The 20352-nt window shown below is 37.2% G+C and overlaps 2 protein-coding genes across 4 annotated transcripts in view; both read left to right on the top strand.

Moving 5' to 3' along the window:
• LOC115217178 (solute carrier family 22 member 8-like) overlaps nt 1–18246 on the top strand; it is a 42781-nt gene extending 24535 nt beyond the window's left edge. For all 3 annotated transcript variants that reach the window (XM_036507021.1, XM_036507020.1, XM_036507022.1), the window contains exons 8-12: nt 601–686; nt 1857–1977; nt 6029–6101; nt 9714–9983; nt 18236–18246. In XM_036507021.1, the coding sequence (XP_036362914.1) occupies nt 601–686; nt 1857–1977; nt 6029–6101; nt 9714–9950 (517 nt within the window). In that variant the 3' untranslated portion in view covers nt 9951–9983; nt 18236–18246. The remainder of the gene's footprint in view (nt 1–600; nt 687–1856; nt 1978–6028; nt 6102–9713; nt 9984–18235) is intronic.
• The window catches only part of LOC115217347 (solute carrier family 22 member 7-like), a 38575-nt gene continuing 34338 nt past the window's right edge, over nt 16116–20352 (top strand). The window contains exon 1 of the mRNA XM_029787012.2: nt 16116–16564. Coding sequence (XP_029642872.1) covers nt 16438–16564 — 127 coding nt within the window. The 5' untranslated portion in view covers nt 16116–16437. The remainder of the gene's footprint in view (nt 16565–20352) is intronic.

Here is a 20352-nt window from a genome sequence, read left to right as displayed (position 1 = left end):
TGTGTGGATGCTAGTGATGAGCGCAAAGTATTGTGAAACCCCTAGTTGAGATCCACCGCTCTGACTGATATTTGTAGGCAAAACTGCGGTCCCCAGGCCTAAATGAAAAATTACCTTGAGATTTATTTTAGTTGTGTGGTTCACCTGATGATGAGTCATATCTGTTGCGGTCCGCTTCTCGATAAGGGTTGCCAGAAAGGCGGCGAGCTGGCAGAAACGTTAGCACGCCGGATGAAATGCTTAGCGATATTTCGTCTGTCGTTACGTTCTGAGTTCAAATTCCGCCGAGGTTGACTTTGCCTTTCATCCTTTCGGGGTCGATAAATTAAGTACCAGTTCCGCACTGGGGTCGATGTAATCGACTTAATACCTATGTCTGTCCTTGTTTGTCCCCTCTATGTTTAGCCCCTTGTGGGTAATAAAGAAATAGGTTGCCAGTACCTGATCTAAAATAAAGCTATTACCTTTGAACCCGTCAATTAAATATCGTCTAATACAAAATTACCGTTATGTCTCCCAATTGCAACATTGTCTCTTCCATTTTGTTGTTGCTTTTATTTCATCCTTAATATAAATGCCATCATTTTTGCATCCTTTTAGAGTGACAAGAAGAGTTGCGATAGCTTTTTTCCTAGGAACCGCTGGTTTCGCCTTATTTTTAGCTGTAGCTGTATTGTATTTTGGAGGTATATATTTATTCTTCTCACGTAAAATGTTCATAAAATTTCCTTTTATCTTTTACTTGTTTCAGTCATTGGACTGTGGCCATGCTGGAGCACTGCCTTGAATTCCTAGTCGAATGAATGAATCGACCCCAGTACTTTTTTAAAGCCTAGCACTTATTATATCGGTTCCTCACCGAGCTGCTAAGCAGTGGTGGTGGGGAACAAACACGAACACACACACACAGAGTTATATATATATATATATATATAATACAGTGTACATTAAAACACATTAAGAGGTTTCCATCATAGGAATCCTTTACGCTAGAAAGAACAGTTCAAACCACTAATTAGGGATAAATTCTCGAAGGGAATGAAATATATAAACATTTACCATCTAATTCCTGGACCATGGTTTCTGACTTATTTTAGTAAATAAAAATTATTATTTACCAGGCGAAGTCGTCATCAACAGGGACGCCATAGATTAAATATACAAACAACGAGGTCAAACCAGCATGTGTCTCATTGCTTGTAAATTTTAATTTTTTCAAATCCACTGCACAATCGCCATCTTGTTTGTCGGCAGCAGGAAAATGTCTGCAAAATCTTCGAACGAATCTATCAGAAATCATTATACATAATTAATAATATCAGGGTAATAAAGATTTTAGAAAGTTTTACTACCAGTGGCCTAGCGTAAAAAAATAAGTCAATAGACTATATATTAATCATATAAAATTCAGTGTACATTAAAACACATTAAGAGGTTTTCATCATAGGAATCCTTTACGCTAGAAAGAACAGTTAAAGTCCAAACCACTGCCGACAAAAAAGACTGCGACGGATAGCTTGTCATGTATATGTGTGCGTGTGTGCATGTGAGTGTGTTTGAGTGTTTGTGTATGTGTGTGTTTGTTTGTTTATGTTGTGTTTGTTCCCCCACTAACTCTTGACAACTGATGTTGGTCTGTTTAGGTCCCCGTAACTGAGCGGTTAAGCAAAAAATGTTTAATAGAATAAGTACCAGATTTTAAAAATATAAGTTTTGGGATCGATTTCTTTGACTTCGTGGCCGTAGTGCAGTGACTGAAACAAGTAAAATATGTTTTTTTTAAGCGATAAAAGTTCCGAGTCTTCATCCTCATATTTTTTAAATGTAATCTAAATATTTAATTCGAATAAATTCAGATGGGTCGAGTGTCTATTCAATCTTGAACATCATATTCAGTCTGATGGGAATGTTTGGTATCAGTGGTTCATTTTGTCTTATGTGGATATATACAACAGAAGTCTACCCAACTAACCTGAGGTAAGTAATCTATAAATTCATTGAATCAAATATCATAATATACGCCATTATTGTTCTTGAGATGGCCAGAATGCCATACATTTTTAAGCTCTTTTCCGTTATATACACCGGGGAAAATGCTTTGCGGAATTTCGTCCGTCCTTACGTTCTGAGTTCAAATTCCTCCAGTGTCGATATTGCCTTTCATCCCTTCAGAGTCAATGGAATAAGTACCAGTGGAGCGCGGGGGAGAGGATAAGTCGATTATATAATCGGTTTATCCCCGCCCACCCACCCAGAAATTGCTCTCCCAGTGCAAAAAATTGAAATCAATGTTTTCCAGTAGATTCGGAAGCAAATATGCTAATCACTGTTGTGTAGGTCACAGGAGAACCACTCCTCTTTTTTACGACGATAATGTGTTCATAACAAACTCAACTCATTAGAGCAAGAGATTATTGGTCACCCGTGTTCGTCATGTTGTACCTTGTAAACCAGAATCACCGTGACCTTTGAGTCTAAACAGGATCTCGCTGTCCACAGCACAAACAATTTATTTTCGACTGACAGGTATCAACACAAATCAGTAACCAGCTTGTTCGCTGAAATTATAGACAAGAGCCACCAACTCTTGTTTAGTTTCAAATGTCCGGGTGGTTCTGGGCGGTTAGAAACAACATGTCGAAACACCGGTGTCTTAGAATTTCTGGCGTCAATGAATCGATTGTGTACATAAAACATTAAAAAACGCTAAACGTCGCCCTTTTCAAGCCTAGCCAAGCTCATGGGCCCGGTTTCCCAGTTTCTGTGGCGCATGTGTTCCCCCCAGTAGGACGGGACGCCAGTCCATCGCAGCGTTACTCAAGAAACAGGAAGAGAGAGTGAGAGAAAGTTGTGGCGAAAGAGTACAACAGAGGTCGCCACCACCCTCGTGGAGCTTTTAGGTGTTTTCGCTCAAGAAACACGCACATCGCCCGGTCTGGGAATCGAAACCGCGAGTCCGTTACCCTAACCACTGGGCCATTGCGCCTCCTTCTTAAAACATTGCCGTCGCAAAAAGAAGTTCTCCTGTGACGCAAACAACGATTAACGTATTTTATTTGTGTTCGAGTTTGCTGAAAGGTATCAAGAATGAATGTGTAGATAATCGTTTCATATTTCACAGACTACGTAGCTTAGCAGTCAATGTATGCTCTCTGACTTGCGACCGGGAAATTATGAACCGATGTACATAGTCCTGTAACACCTTGTTGCGAAAACTAGAAATTGTGGAAAATTCCTCTACGAGCAGACAGAGATATGACAATAAACATCGTCTAGATTAACTGCTCAATAGAGTAAAAATATAAGGCAGAGAATAGTTAGTTGGTAGTTTCCAGTGTTTGATAAGTAAGCATTTTATAGTAGTTCATAAATATGACCTTCGATAAGAACCATGTGATAGCTGCGTGCTTAGTTTATATTATTGCAGCATAGCAAGATTGCAGAAAGAGAAACACCCTAACTACGAAAACAGATTTATAGCAACTGTGCAGATAAGGTCAAGGACCTCACAAAGGTGATTGGTGCAAAGATGACGACTGAAAGTGGTACTGAAAGGAGCTATATGAGATTAACAGAAAATAGTTTTTAATATATACGCGCATGTGTGAATATATATATATATTTTGAAAAATCCGAAACCGGTACTACATTATCCGTTATCTAGGTTTTTCATTTTCAGATGTTCTTCCTAGAGGTAAGACCATTTTTTTCATGTTTGTTGCACACACGCATCTTTACTAGTACATACGCAGTGAAGCTATACATTAGCGTCGTATTTATTACGTTCGCTATTTCCAGTAAATATCGGTACTTCGTTGTACCATTTATTTACTTTTATGTATAATTTTACCCTCACGGGCTATTCTTTACTGGAAGGCAATACTCTCGTATTGCATTACTATTTTCATATATATATATATATATATATATATATATATATGTATGTATAAATTATACATGGGCGATTCTTTATTGTCTTGGGATTCCGGTCAAACGGCTCGGTGGAATTGCGCGAACAATTACACAGATGCGTAGAATCATCCGGTGGTGATGCTGGGCTTTGCTTTTTTTTCATAGCTCCTATGGTTACCGAGATAATCTACTATAATAATATTCTTGTGTTTATGAATGAGAAAGGAAAGGGTGATGTCATACTTGGCAGTGGGATAATGAAAATTGTACGCTGAAAAATTAATCAAACATCATTTCAACTCTGTATAACTTTATGTGTGTGTATGTAAAAGGGAGGGTATGAGAATGTGTGTGTGTGTTTGTGTATATATATATATATGTATATATATATATATTATATATATATATATATTATATATATATATATATATATAATATATATATATATATATGTATGTATATATATGTGTATATATATATATGTGTGGTGTGTGTGTGTGTGCGTAAACACTTCCCAAATAAAACTGTACCCACAGTGGAATCTGTAAGGTGATGTACAAGCAATTAGCTCTGAGTGCTCTGCACTTTATTGCAGAAACAATTGAAAGATAATAAAGTTCAATGTAGAAATTCCTGTTCTTTTGTCGTTTATTAAATTTCATATGGATATTTATTATTTTTTTATATATGTATATACATATATATATATATATATATAAATTTTTTAAATACACACTCACATACACATTTCTTGCTTCAAATGTGCCATCATTTCTTACTATTTTATCCTAGTGTTGATTGCTGGCCCTTCTTACTTCCCTGCTTTCTCCCCTATCCAACTCAACCATCTTTACTTCTGCTTCCTTCTCTGTTAGCTCATCTTCAATTACTTTTATATAGTAAAAGCGCAGCTTCAATTACGAAGCGCAGTGGAATTTCTGCAGTCTTAGCTGTTGCTGCAATCAACTTTTGCTTGTTCCTTTAGGGAAAGACTAAGATAGGCATAAAGCATTTACTGGGGTTAGTTCAATATCAAACTAGGTCCATTCATTTCAAATTTGTGGCCTCATGTCAGTTTTATACACACACACACACACACACAATTTCATTCAATGTGGTTTATACTATTCTTGAAGTTGGATTTGTATACTTCCACAAAAAAAGATAAGTTATTTGCCAGCTGTTATAATGGAATGCTATTATTAGACTGTGGTACAGGCATGGCTGTATCGTTTAGAAATTTGCTTCCCAGTCACATCAGTTTGAACCTAGTCCCACTGCATGGGACCTTGGACAAGTCTCTTCTATAGCTCAGGACTAACTAAAACCTTGGGAATGGATCTGGTAAGCAGAAACAGAAAAAAGACCAACGTGTGTGTGCTTGTGTCTCCTTGTCTTGACAACAAGTGGAAGTTATAAATAAGTGTCACTGTCAAACAAGTGGTGCCATTAATTTCCAATCTTCCACTGCGCTTTTACTATACTCTTTTACTTGTTTCAGTCATTTGACTGCGGCCATGCTGGAGCACCGCCTTTAATCGAGCAACTCGACCCCGGGACTTATTCTTTTGTAAGCCCAGTACTTATTCTATCGGTCTCTTTTGCCGAACCGCTAAGTAACGGGGACATAAACACACCAGCATCGGTTGTCAAGCAATGCTAGGGGGACAACACAGACACACAAACACACACGCGCATATATATATATATATATATATATATATATATATATATATATAATATATATATATATATATATATATATATATATTATATATATATATATATATATATATACGACGGGCTTCTTTAAGTTTCCGTCTACCAAATCCACTCACAAGGCTTTGGTCGGCCCGAGGCTATAGTAGAACCCGGAACCATGTGGTTGGTTAGCAAGCTACTTACCACACAGCCACTCCTGCGCCTATATAAAAGTTTTTTTTTATAAACATTTTCTCTGACTTTGATTACCTTCCAGTTCATTTATTCTTTAACCTCTCCGTTCCACAGATTGGTTTGCTATAAATTTCAAGCTTTATCTTCTCCCTCATTACATAACAATTTATTCCACTGTTTGAATGTTCTTTCGTTTATACTGCTCCGTATATATTTCCAGGAATATCGGACTTGGTTTCTTAACATTATCGGCAAATTTTGGAACTATGCTGTCGCCCTATTCTCGCATTCTTGTAAGTAATTACCAATACAAAATTCAAAATTAGTATTATGTGTGTGTGTGTGTGTGGTGTGAGTGTGTGCGGGAAAGATAGAGAGATAGAGAGCGTGCATGTGAGTAAATTGTTTCGCAGTTCCACCGGAACTCTGCGTGTGCCATGGGCAAGAAAACAGAATATATATATGTGTGTGTGTATGTGTTTGTGTGTCTATATACATTCATACATATATACACGCATACAAACGAACGTACTTACGTACGTATATATAAGGCGGCGAGCTGGCAGAAACGTTAGCATGCCAGGCGAAATGCGTAGCCGTATTTCGTCTGCCGTTACGTTCTGCGTTCAAATTCCGTGGAGGTTGACTTTGCCTTTCATCCTTCCGGGGTCGATAAATTAAGTACCAGTTACGCACTGGGATCGATGTAATCGACTTAATCCGTTTGTCTGTCCTTGTTTGTCCCCTCTGTGTTTAGCCCCTAATCCCTTTGTCTGTCCTTGTTTGTCCCCTCTGTGTTTAGCCCCTTGTGGGTAGTAAAGAAATATATACATGTGTGCGCACATATAATCCTAACTCGCGGTGGTCTAAACGAACATTTAAATATCCAAAAACCAGACAAGACACACAACTCTGTGCCACTTGAGGTGAGACATATTTCTGATCTGTGTATAATTCAGACTACAAACAGCGCTTGGCGCTCAAAATCCGCTTGCTTCAGAAGCCACTTGAATTCAGTAAGGCATATGTGACCAGATATAATTATGAAGCCAAGGAAGTCACCACTCTTTCATGATAATTCCTATTGAATAAAAAAAAGTACGGGGACGAGTTACTTGACGTGGCAATGGGGAGCTCTGCTGGTGCAGAGATAGCTGACTTGTAGGCATCTACATCCTAGATATCCTTCGAAAAGAAATAAAAGAATGAAACTAACATAGGTTTATATAGGTAATGTCTTGGGAATGGTACACGATAAAAATGTTCACCACATCCATAGAATAGGGAAAAACTATGCAAAATATTTAACCAATTAGGACTAACAACTACAATTAGTGCCAACCTTAAGGAAGTCAACTACCCAGATATTAACATGAACCTTGACACAGGCAAATTTTCGCCCTACCATAAAACAAATGAGGAGACTTCATACATAGACACAGGTTCCAACTACCCACCAGCAGTCATTAGACAACTAGTTAACAACGTTAGCAGGCACGTCTTCAGTTTATCTGCTGGTAAAAACACTCTTGAAAAATCCGCCCCATACTATAATGCCGCATTAGAAAGATCCATGTTCAAGAATAGCATAAACTACTCTGAACTAAATCCAAATAGACCAAGAAGTCGCAGGCAGACGAAAATATTATGGTTCAACCCACCTTATAACATGAAAGCGGTCATTGACATAGCTAGGAAATTCTTATAATAATAAACAATCTCTTCCCACCTTCACACAAATACCACAAGATTTTCAAGAGAAACACTGTTAAAGTTAGCTATAGTTGCCTCCCCAATATAGAGCCAATAATACGCGATCACAATAAAGATAAACACACCATAGACACTCCCGAAAGGCAATGCAATTTCAAATCTCCCACCCGCTGCCCTGGGAACAACTGTGTCGAAAAAGAACTTTATACAAGGTCAAGATCACAAATCCCAACGGAGAAGCAAAGATGTATATCGGAATGACGGGCAACTCGTTCAAGGAAAGATACACACAACACCTGGCGTCACTCAGAGACAAAACTAAAAAGCACGCAACATCCCTATCCAATAAGATATGAACATTGAAAGAAGGTAGAATAAATAACCCCCAGATAAAGTGGAACATCTTTGCTAAAACCCAAAAATACAGAGGATGGGATACCAAATGTAAACTCTGTACCGCTGAAAAGCTAAATATCATACAGTCAGCAGATAACATCTTAAATGTTAGGGATGAAATCTTCTTTTCCTGTATACACAAGCAATATTTCACACTTAAGCACTTCAAAAAGGAACCACCACCTGCACCCCTAATCCCACATTCCTGAATATGAAATCTGAACGTGAAATTTGAAATTTGAATATACATAACACACGAACTCCACACACAGAAGAAATATGGACCCATGACGAACTACTTCAGCACACAAGCATGTGAATATCACATACACCCAGAATATAAAATAATGCAAGCAAATTATCCGACACGACGGTTTGCCCAAAAGTCGAACCCAAGGGAGATAACTAGTCATAAGATTTCATCCAAGAGTAGCGCTCCTTGAATTATTGCTTTCTTTACTGGAATCTCTGTGAAGTCAACGAGACGGGAGGGGAACGCTAGTCCTCCATGTGACAGACTTGAAAAATTGTTAAGATATTTAGATTTTTCCTTTCTTTTTTAACATAAAACCATTGGTAACTTTAGTTTACAAATGAAGAAATATATATACATACATATATATGTGTGTATGTGTGTGTGTATGTATATATGTATAGTAAAATAAGAATTTCGATGAAGCGATTATCCCCACGTATTGAGTCGTAATGCCAAAATATAAGAAGGAAAATGCACGCAGATTACATAGTTTTAATATATTCTAAATGGTAGAGTGCTGTGATAGTCGATCAGGTTCCGTATTTCGCTAATCATGTCATCGAGATTATTGCAATTTCGTATTTTCTTAAGATTTTAGTCCATGTTCTTGTATGAGAGTTTGTAAATGAATGAGCACGTATAAAATATCTAAGGGGAGGTAATTGGTGATTGTTCGGGACAACATGAGAGAAAGATTTATTTATAAGATATTTAGTTACAAATTTTGTAAATAAGATATTCAGTTACAGAATTTTTTATATAACAAAACATTATTATTATTATTAGTTCTATAACGTAAATTCGATTCTCAAAATATATTATCAAATTTCAGAGAGATGTAAGAGATGAAGTGAAGACAGCATATTCTTTGTCTGTCTCCTTCCCTTCTTGGAGATTTTAGGTAACATCATACTAATGTGTCCATCTGTTTTAATTTAATTAAATTCTATGTCTTTAAGCAGCTGAGGATTGCTCTACATTTAAACTGATGGAATGATTGCACTGTTCAATTAAATGGTGTTGCTTAAAACGATCGTACTGCATTACCTCTGGATATCCTTGTTGCTTATTTTCATTTTAATCACCCTATTTTGAAATTCTATGGATAATACCGTACTAAATTATGGTACCTCAACTTAAGTACCATATTCATCTGAATCTATATATATATATATATATATATATCACTTCTTAAGGTTATCACTACAGATACTCATGCTCTATAGAAATTGTAGCTACAGCTCATTTTTTGTTACAAACTTCTGTAATTTCTATAGAATATCTTTAGAGACAACCTTAACAAGTGATGTAAAACGCACTGCTAACACAGTAGAACAGAGTATTGATTTATACTTTATAATATAGTATTGTTCCATAACGAAATACCGCATCCTTACAAGTTCAAGTTATATACATATATATATATATATAATATATATATATATATATATATATATATATAAGACCGCGTGTGTTTACATGTGTGCGCGCACACACATATTGAGATATATTTAATATTCCTTCTGTTTTCTTCCGTCAGATGGGTATCATGCCATGGGTACCTGAAACGGTGTGTAGCATTGGTTGTACTCTGAGCGTTTTTCTCTTGTACTTCATGCCGGAAACTAAAAGAATGCAAATGCCATCATCAATGTCGGATATAAAAAAACAAATGAATTTACAGAAACTCCTCAAATTGGGAGCCTTGGGAAAAGAAACCGGTTCAAGTGACCAAGAAGGGACTACTTCTTCAGAATTGACGAAGACAGACACATAACTCAACTATGGAATACATTATTGTTATTATTAAGTAAACCCCAACATTTTATGCCTGTCTTTGTATTGTCCCGCTCATCCTTCGCCCTTGTGGCAAATAAATGAAATCATCATCATCATCATCATCATCATCATCATCATCATCATCATCATCATCATCATCATCATCATCATCATCTTTTTTTCCCTTCTTTCTTCAAATTTTCTTCCGTTTCTCGCCTAGTGTTTTCCGTACACCTAGGGCAGAGAAGCTCATTGTATGCATTCCCAGATTACACACGGAAATTCACAGATAAAATATGTATTTAAAAAATTAATGAATTAATAAATAAATAAATTCATTTATGGATGTTGTTTTGACAGCGATAATGCTCTTCTCAGTACATGAGTCGTTCCAGTTAACACGTTACTTTGCACTTCCTGTAGGGATGGTAAGCCTGGTATCTTTTTCAAATAGGTTTCAGTACCTTTTTTTATCATTCCTATAGATCCTACAATCACTGGTACTGTAGTCGCCTTGAGATGCCACATATTTTTTCAATTTCTATTTGCAAGTCTTTATATTTACTGATCTTGTGTAATTATTATTATTATTATTATTATTATTATTATTATTATTACCTCCGCCTTAGCGAAGGCGGAGGAATTGTTTTCGGTCACGTTTGTCAGTGGACAAGATATCTCAAGAACCGCTGGATGGATTCGGATGTTTGGCCTTGTGACTGGCACGAACTGATTAGATTTTGGCATCGATCCGCTACCGGACAGGGATTCCGGTTTATTTTTCCGGTTCTTTTTTTTCCTTAATTTTTGAGAGCGGTCGGGTTCATTTCAAATATTCTCATTTTAAAAATCACCTCCGGCTAATCACTGAGAGGACGTTAGTGTTACCTTGGCGAAGGTTTGTGCTCTCTGAATGCTCTTGTTATTATTATTATTACTATTATCGTTGTTGTTGTTGTTGTTGTTGTTGTTGTTGTTGTTGTTGTTGTTGTTGTTGTTGTTGCTAACGCGATGAGCTGAAAGAATCGTTACAGCACCAGAAAAGTGCTTAGCAACATTTCTTCCGACTTTAAGTTCTGAGTTCAAATACCAGCGAGGTCAACCTTCCCTTTCATCCTTTCGGGGTCGATAAATTAAGTACCAATCAAACACTGGGGGCGATGTAATCGAATAGCCCACTCACACAAAATTTCAGGCCTTGTGCTTCTAATTCTATTATTATTATTATTATTATTATTATTATTATTATTATTATTATTATTGAGTGAGAGAGCAGTTCATGCCATCAAAGTGACACTGGGGTAAAATATACGAAGCCCAGTATACCCATCATGACTACCCGTCTGATAAGGGTACACCAGGCACATGCATCACAACCATATGTGCGCGACATGGTGATCTCATATCAAGATAAACAGCACATGACCTTGCAGGTGGGGCCCAGTTAGAATTTTCTTCAGGTTGAGTAGACCATCCTGCTCAAAAGGTCCCTGAATAAGGGTTGCTTTAGGATGTTGAACGAAACACCTATGTTTCCAGAGGTGAATTATTCAAACCCCAAAGAATCCCTCTCAACACATGGCTATGATGCTCCCCCACTACTTCTGCTCGTGATCAGAGATGCACATGTCGTCAGCCACTAAGGGACAGGCTCAACTGGTCAAGGTCAAACAACTGACAAGCAAATCTGTGGTACTGAGCAGAATATTTGTTGTAGACCGTCTTTTATACCAAGACAAAACATTGTACATGATAACACTTCCATCTGTTCAGATCAGAAACCATGAGAGCCACAGCCTGGTACTGCATCAGGGCATGTTTATTATTATTATAATGATTATTATTATTATTATTATTGTTGTTGTTGTTGTTGTTGTTGTTGTTGTTGTTGTTGCCTTTGCATAGCTTCTAACCCTGGAGATGTACTACAGTGTCAGCTGTTCACTACCAATGAACTAAGGTAACACCTCTTAATTTTCGAGCACCTTCCAGAATATTCCAATCGTTCCAAGCAGTGTTGTTTTCTGCGAGTGCTCCACCCTTCTTGCAGCCCCTATTTGTTCCACATACTTCTCGAGATTTTCGCTCACTGTTCCCAGGGCTCTGACAATTATTGGTACTACTGCTACCTTTTTCATCGACCACAACTGCTTAACTTCCCAAACTAACCTGCCATATCTCTCCACTTTTCTTTCTTCCTTATTGCATACCTTATTGTCCGCTGGGCATTCTATATCTATGATCCAGCATAGTTTATTTTCTTTCTCAATTAAGCCTATATCCAGGTTCCTACTCTCTATCTCATGGTCACACTAAATCATACAATCCCATAGGATCTTTGCATTATCATTTTCGATGATGCCTTCGGATTTATGTTGGTGCCACTTTTTTGCTTTGTCAAGTCCATACTTGTTGCAAAGTGTCCAATGGACAATCCTTGCTATATTGTCATGACATCTCTTATATTCTTTCTGGACTAGTGGCGTACATTGACCAGTAATATGCCATACTGTTTCACCATTTTGTCCACAAATTCTGCACTTATCACTTTCTACTGTGTTATCTATTGTGTATTTGATGTAATTGGTTCTAAATGCTTGCTCTTGCGCAGCGTAGTTTACATCCTCCATTTCCAGTTTTAAGTCACTTTTAGTCATCCATAGCCATCTTTTTCTGTCTGTCATATCTTCAACATCACTATGAAATTCTCCATGCATTCTTTTCTTTATCCACCTGTTTTCAGTTTCATCCATCCTCAAGTCCTTGTACAGTGCTTTATTTTTGCAATCTTCTATCCTACACAAGCCTGGCCTTCTTACTTCCAGCAATTGCGGTTCTGTGGGATTTTTACATACTATGCTATGTTGTTTTCTTCTGCTTTAATGCTGTGCTCGCATCCAATCAGTCCTATTCCCCCTCTTTTTTTTTTAGTACATACAATCTGTCTGCGTCACTTTTTGGGAGGAACATCTCATATCTAGTCAGGCTTGGCTAAAATCTGTGGATTTTTTTCCGTCCTATAGCATTGCAGAGACAAAAAACGCTGTTGACTCACCAGTAATTCATAAATAAAACAATTTTATATTTTTTCTTACAAATTTACCTGATTAATAACATAATTACTCGTTAATTACTAACAACAGAGATATGCTTGATTAATCTTTGCTAACTAAAATATCTAGTGTCTTGTAGAATTGATCAGCTATTAAATAAGGTTGCTATTGCTAATTATGATGATGATGATGATGGTGGTGGTGGTGGTGTTGGTGGTGATAACGATAACGACGACGATAATGACTATGATGTCGATGATGATGTTTAGCTCTTGATCAATCCAGATCGTCGTGTGATCAAAGGTATTCTGACCATGACTATCCCGTATTTTTGAGCACCAAGTATTATGTTGTCCAATGGATCATCTGTTATGGTAGCAAGCTTTTGTTATTGAGGCAAATTTAGTTGCTATTTCTAAAAAGTTATCTGACCGGATTGAGGATCCTTTATTGGCTTATACTTAATAAGATTTTAGTGGAGGGCGAGAGAAACTAATTTTGTTTTTAGTTTTTTTTGTGCTTTTTCTCCTTTTTTTTAATTATCATTAGCATCTTCTTATGTTACAATGATGAATATATAATTAGTCTTTCTGATGCATTGTTGTCTCTTCATGCTTCGTAATAAAAACCATGTAATTATTTTAATTAAATGCGTCTGTGCATGATATAGAATAAAGCTGGAAAGCTGTGAAGGGACGAAACATGATAACTAAAATCTGCTGCTCTTGTTTATCCCAAGGTCAGCTACGATCCTCTTCAGATTTAGGATCAAAGGTTGACCAGCCTACCGATGTAGGGTCAGATGCGGTCCAACCTACCAATGTAGAGTCAGATGCGGTCCAACCTACCAATGTAGGATCAGGGGCGGTCCAACCTACCAATGTAGAGGGAAAGGCGGCTCAACCTATCAATCTTCACACTTTTTTAAGAAAATTAAACTCTGCATATAATTATTGTCCGAATTTCAGAGAGGAGAAGTTATACACAGATTTATGATGCCGCGTTGGCCGAATCGTTAGAGCGCCGGACAAAAGGCTTAGCGGCATTTCATCCGTCTATACGTTTTGGGTCAAAATTCCGCCAACGTCGACTTTGCCTTTCATCCTTTCAGATTTGATCAAATTAGTATCTATTGAATAACGGTGTCGATGACATCGATTAGCCCCATACCCAAATTTCAGGCATTTTGCCTGAAATTATTATTCACTGGTTTAAGACGCCGAGCTAGCAGAATGGTTAGTGCGTCGACCAAAGTGCTTAGTGGCATTTTTCCTGTACGGTTTCGCTCGAACACTATGTGTGAAGTTTTTTGGACTTGATAAAATGTTCAGATCCCACCGAGGTCAATTTTACTTCCAACCGTTGGTAGGGGAGGTCTATAAAATAAAGTACCAGACATATACTGGGGTCGATGTAATGGTTTTGCCCCAATCTCTTAGAATTGCTGACCTTATATTAGAAACGGTACCGAAATAGTTGTGTAACTAACAATACAGATGTACTAAATTCATTCTGCGTCATCTTAATTAGATTATATATATCACTCTTCGTAAAACTCACTCATAGCTTTTACAAGTGATGCATCCAGTGGACATTCGATTTTACTCAAAGTTCCAGTTTTGGGAAATATATCATGCCTCAAGAGCATGTAGTATCTTGTAGACATTTTGGGGCAGCTGTTGATTATGTGTGTGATATCTTCTACACTGGTATAGCAGAGCCCAAAATTTTTTTTATCAAAACGTGGACGTTTGGTGAGATCTTTGTCCGTCTTGTTTATCAGGTATTTAGCAGCTATATCGTGCTCCTGGATAGCAAAAGCTTAACCTTCTATGTGGAATGTAATGTCTCTATTGCAGATCCAGGAGAAGCTACTCTTCCCGTCAGTACAGTTGTTGGCCGCGAGCTTACGGGATGTGTACTCCCTTTTGCTGATATGGTGCTTGTTTCCCATCCAAACTTCTGGTTAGGTAGACCATTCCGGACTCCTTTGGGTCGTATGAGACACTTGTATTCTCAGAGTGTCACCAAACCTTTATGTTTTGATAAAGAATGCCGGTTCTGCTATACCTGGATCATCTGGATCGGCCAGGCTGTCTCATGTTCTTCTCCAACTCTAAAGATGTCGCTGTCACTTTTGAGTAAGCCTGATACATACACATTTCTTCCTTTACTGCTTAGCTGGTGTTGTCTAAATGATACAAGGAAGCATTCAAAGACTGTTTGGACTGACCCTATGCCTCTACCACCATCACTTCATCTCACATATATCCTATTGGTGTTGCTGTTAATGTGGAAGTTGCCAGTTGTGGTCAGTACCTTTCTGATGTTGATGTCCAGGCTACGTAACTCGTCGAGTGTCCAGTCCAATGTCCCAAATGTTGGTACTGGCACTGGTGCTGCAAAAAGCATTGTGATATATAGTCTTGTTTAAATGCAGACAGCTCTGAGTTCCATATTTTCCGAAGTCTACAGAATTACTCTTCAGTTATTCTGGCTTTAGTCACAGCACCAATGCATGCAACATTCTCACCGATTCCGAGGAACTTGTAGCTTTGATCATTATAAATTGGGGAGACAGACAGACGAACCGTTGATGTACATGTTCCCTGCCTGGTCGCCAATCTTTCCTCGGTTGACTATCACGCATGAGCATTTCTCTTGCCCAACCGCCATTCCTATAACTCGTAAGAATGCTGTGACTTCTAATTGTCTCTTGATGTTGGTCATATTACCAGAATATCAACAAAATTTGCATGGGTGTCATATGTATGTACGTACGTATGTATGTAGGTATGTATGTACGTGTGTATCTATGTATATATGTGTGTATGTGTATGTACGTACGTATATATGTAAGTGTGTATGTATTTATTATGCGTATGTGTATGTATGTATTTATGTATGCATGAAAAGAATGTATACATGTATGTATTATGTATATGTGTGTGTGTGTGTGTGTGTGTGTGTGTATGTGTGTGTGTGTGTGTGTGTGTGTGTGCGTGTGTTTGTGTGTGAGTGTGTGTGTCTGTGTAGTGATTATACAGAATTGAGAACAAAAGTATAAAATATGCAAATATAAAAAAGGGTAAAAATGCCTAAATTTACCGCTTTTTTAACCGTAAGCCGAATGAAGACACTACCAGACGACGTGAAGAAGAATATCAATCGTAACAGTATTTCTGAACATACGGCTGTTATCTTCAGCTGTCGCGGAGATAAGACACAAGACATGCAGATCCAGTTTATAATATTCTGTGCCGAGAATAACCAAATTAGAATCATTTGCCCTTCACTCATTCATTCACAAGTCGCAGCTCGGAAGGAAACAATTTAGATCTTTCAAAAACTACCTTACGTTTTCCCTTCTTTCTTCCTTTCTTTCTCTCTCTTTCTCTCTTACTCTTTCCCTTCTCTTTCAAACTTGCCAAAATGATCGATGTTGACTCTTTATTCATAAGTCTGAAGGAGAAAGGGTTCTACCAAGTATCTCAATATGTTGTCAGCGGCCTAAGCTTCTTCCCAATTGCACTGAGTTTACTAAAGTTAGTTTTCATAGGTAAGTGAGTTTATATGTCCATTGTAAATACCATCGAAATATCGTTGTTGCTGTCCTTATTGTTGTTGATGTTGTTGTTATGTTGTTAGTAGAGGTGATGGCGGTGAGGGCGGTGGTAGAGGTGATGGCGGTGAGGGCGGTGGTGGCGGTGGTTAGCTATCAAGTCAGCGCTGTTATCAAAACTGTTCCACTCTTTACTGCGCAGTAGATTTTTTATTCTTCAGAAACACTGAACCGGGAATTATGCTACGCAACATGTTTTGGGTTTCTGTTAAAGCAGTCGAATATATTTAGAAAAATGATTAGCTGCTGTTTCTAACATTCCAAGTGACTGCCAAGACAATCCTTGTCTGTCTGTACGCATACATGTACGTACGTGTGAGGGCGCATGACCTAACTGTCAAGGCGTTCCTTTCAATTCCTGGGCTGAATGGTGCGTTGTGTTCTTTGAGCGAAACACTTTATTTTATGTTTCTCTACCGATACTTCCCATGAACAAAGATCCATCGCTAGTCACACAGTAAATGTGATTAGTTAAGTTTCAGGAAAGCCTTGCATGTTTTTACTTTTCTGCTTAAAGATTGTATTTGCTGAGAACGTATAAGACGGTCACTCTGCTTGGCTGAAAAACCTTAGCTTTTCGACATTGATTTACTAACATTTATTAACATTACCATGTTTAGCGACAATTACTGTGGTAAATGGTAATATGTAATTTGGGTGGGGAAGTTTGGAAAAATTCTCTTATATGTCTTATGTAAACATACATATACACTTGTGTATGCCTATGAATATATCTCGAGATTAATCAGCCGAAATTGCGAGGATGATCCGGTTCTTGACTGAGGATAGAAAGCTTCGAATGACCCGTCCTTTTTTTTTTTGTATCGTCTATCTGGATGTTTTGTTGTCCCTTTTTGTATCACCTAGTTGTCCGGATGTTTTGCGTCCTTGTCCCATTTTGTAATTATATATATATATATTATATATATTATAATATATATATATATATATTCGTGCGTGTATATATTTGTGAGAGTGTATTTCTGTGTGTGTGCCTGCATGTGTCTGTGCGTGCGAGCATGTGTGTATGCGTGAATGTATGTGTGTATGTGTGTGCGTGCGTGTGTATATGCGTGCCTGTGCGTGTGTGTGTGCGTGCGTACGTGCATGTGTGTGTGTGCGTGTGTGTGCGCGCGCGTGTGTGAGTGTGTGCGTGTGAGTGTACATATACATTAGGGTGGAAGGAAAATAAAAAGTTTGTAAAAACTGAAAATGCCTGAGAACCGAAATATTGATATATTTAATTGCTAAAAACAAGGCTAAATTTTCTCTTAGATTAGTCAAGGGCATTTACTCCCTAAAACCCCCTAAACTCCGAAAATGGGGTATTTTTGTAAATTTTTTACAATAGCGAAGTTTCGGGGATTTCAGGGAGTAAATGCCCTTGACTAATCTAAGAGAAAATTTAGCATTTTTCTAGAAATAATACATAGCAAAATTTTAGGCCTCAGGCCTTTTCTGTTTCTACAATTTTTTATTTTCACTCCACCCTAGATTACACTATCTATAAACCTGCGCGCGCACACACACACACACGTGTGTTAGGGTTGAGTGAAAATTAACTGAATCTGGAAACTGAAAATGCTTGAGGCCCAAAATCTTGCTAAGTATTATTACTAGAAAAATGCTAAATTTTCGCTTAGATCAGTTAAGGGCATTTACTACCTCAAATCCACCAAAACTCTGCTATTGTAAAAAAATTACAAAAATTCCCCATTTTCGGAGTTTATGGGGCTTGAGGGTGTAAATGCTCTCTCTCTCTCTCACTCTCTCACTCTCTATGTATATATATATATATATATATTTACAAATGAGGGTGAAAAATTTGATATTAATTTAATAATACCATCAATTTAACACCAAGTGGCTTAGCACATAAAAACCAGGGATACAATACAAATTTATACATAAATATGAGAGAGTAACCACTATGTGGTCGACTCTAGTGCTAAAAATAGATCCGCTATGGTATAGCCACTAAAAATTGTTTCCAAGGAGAAATAACACAACAGTTAACGTAGGGCAAGTGAAAAATAACGAAAAAATAGATTAACTCTGGACAATTGTTTCCTTATTAATGTAATATGCAATTTTACTTACATAACACCTATAATTCATCAGCAGAAGTTTGTCTAAAATACAATTTATTAAATCGCACGTAAAATATTTTGACGCAGCGTCAAACACACGGGCGGTTCAATCGATTGTATTAGCAGCTATGATTCAAATTCCCCCGCCAAAAGTGTCATAAGACTTCTGGAAACGAATACTGCATAAAATATTTACTGCAGTATAATTAAATTTACAAATGAGGGTGAAAAATTTGATATTAATTTAATAATAACATCAATTTAACACCAACTTTTAGTGGCTATACCATAGCGGATCTATTTTTAGCACTTGAGTCGACCACATAGTGGTTACTCTCTCATATATATATATATATATATATATATGTGTGTGTGTGGTGTGTGTGTGTGTGTGTGTATGTGTATGTGTGTGTGTGTGTGTATGTGTATATGTGTGTATAGGTATATTGATACGTACTTACATACACACCCAAACACGCTCATGCACGCATATACGCACGCGCGCGCACACTCACAGAGACAGAGAGAGAGTTCAGAGTTCATGCATACATACACACATACATACATACATACATACACACACACACACACACATATAATATATATATATATATATATATATATATATATATATATATATATATATATATATATATATACTAAGCAATAAAGGGTTTAGCAACGAATTGCCTTACCACATACCGAATTTAGAAATAGCAGTCAAAGAGTTATAGCTATTTCTTCTACTAAAAAGGGAGATCTCAGTAAAAACAGCAATTGGAATATATATATATATATGCTCAAAATAAACAACAATGATATCTAGAGGTAATGCAATACGTCTCATGAGACTCCATTTAATTGAACAATGCAAAAATTACATCAGATTAAATTTGAAGGACACATTAGTTTAATTTTATCCAAAATCACCAAGAGGATTAGGAGATAAACTAAGAACAGGTTTTATCAACAACATCACAATTGTAACTGAGATTTTTTTCAAAAAGGACACTGCTACAGGGGGTGGGGTCAGTTTTAATTTTATAAACTAGTTTATCAAATCTGAGAGAAGACAGAGTGTAGTATAGGTTTGAGGTAGGGTAGAGTAGATAGACAATCTAAATGGCAATTTTGCGTAGGCCTCTAAGCAGGTATCGCCATGACAACTTTCTCTGTCATGGTCAATCCGACGGTCACACTCTACACACGTTCCTTCCAAGCGCTGCTGTAAACAGCAGAAGTGCGCTAGAACTTTACAACTTAGTGCACATGCACAGCAGGGTTCAAGGACAACCTGTGCCAAACGACTTTACTCTGCGTGTTTTATCTTCGTTACTATAGCAACAGTCCGGATACTTATTGATCTCATATATATATACAGTATATTTATATGCACACGTACATATGTATTGTATATATATATATATATATAATATATATATATATATATATATATAGAGAGAGAGAGAGAGAGAGAGAGATCGTTAGCCATTACACACATTTTTTCTCTCCTTGTTTTGTCTTTGTCCCTTTCTGTAGAAGAGCGTAGGCTCGAAACGTAAAAGAGTTTTTCTATTCCTGAGCGTTATACTAATACATCTGTTTGTTTTGTACACCACCTGTCTTCGTCTTTTG

The sequence above is a fragment of the Octopus sinensis genome, linkage group LG11, assembly GCF_006345805.1.
Source record: "Octopus sinensis linkage group LG11, ASM634580v1, whole genome shotgun sequence".
Classification (NCBI taxonomy): domain Eukaryota; kingdom Metazoa; phylum Mollusca; class Cephalopoda; order Octopoda; family Octopodidae; genus Octopus; species Octopus sinensis.
The sequence above is the reverse complement of the archived record's forward strand: the minus strand, read 5'-3'. Positions and strand labels throughout refer to the sequence as shown.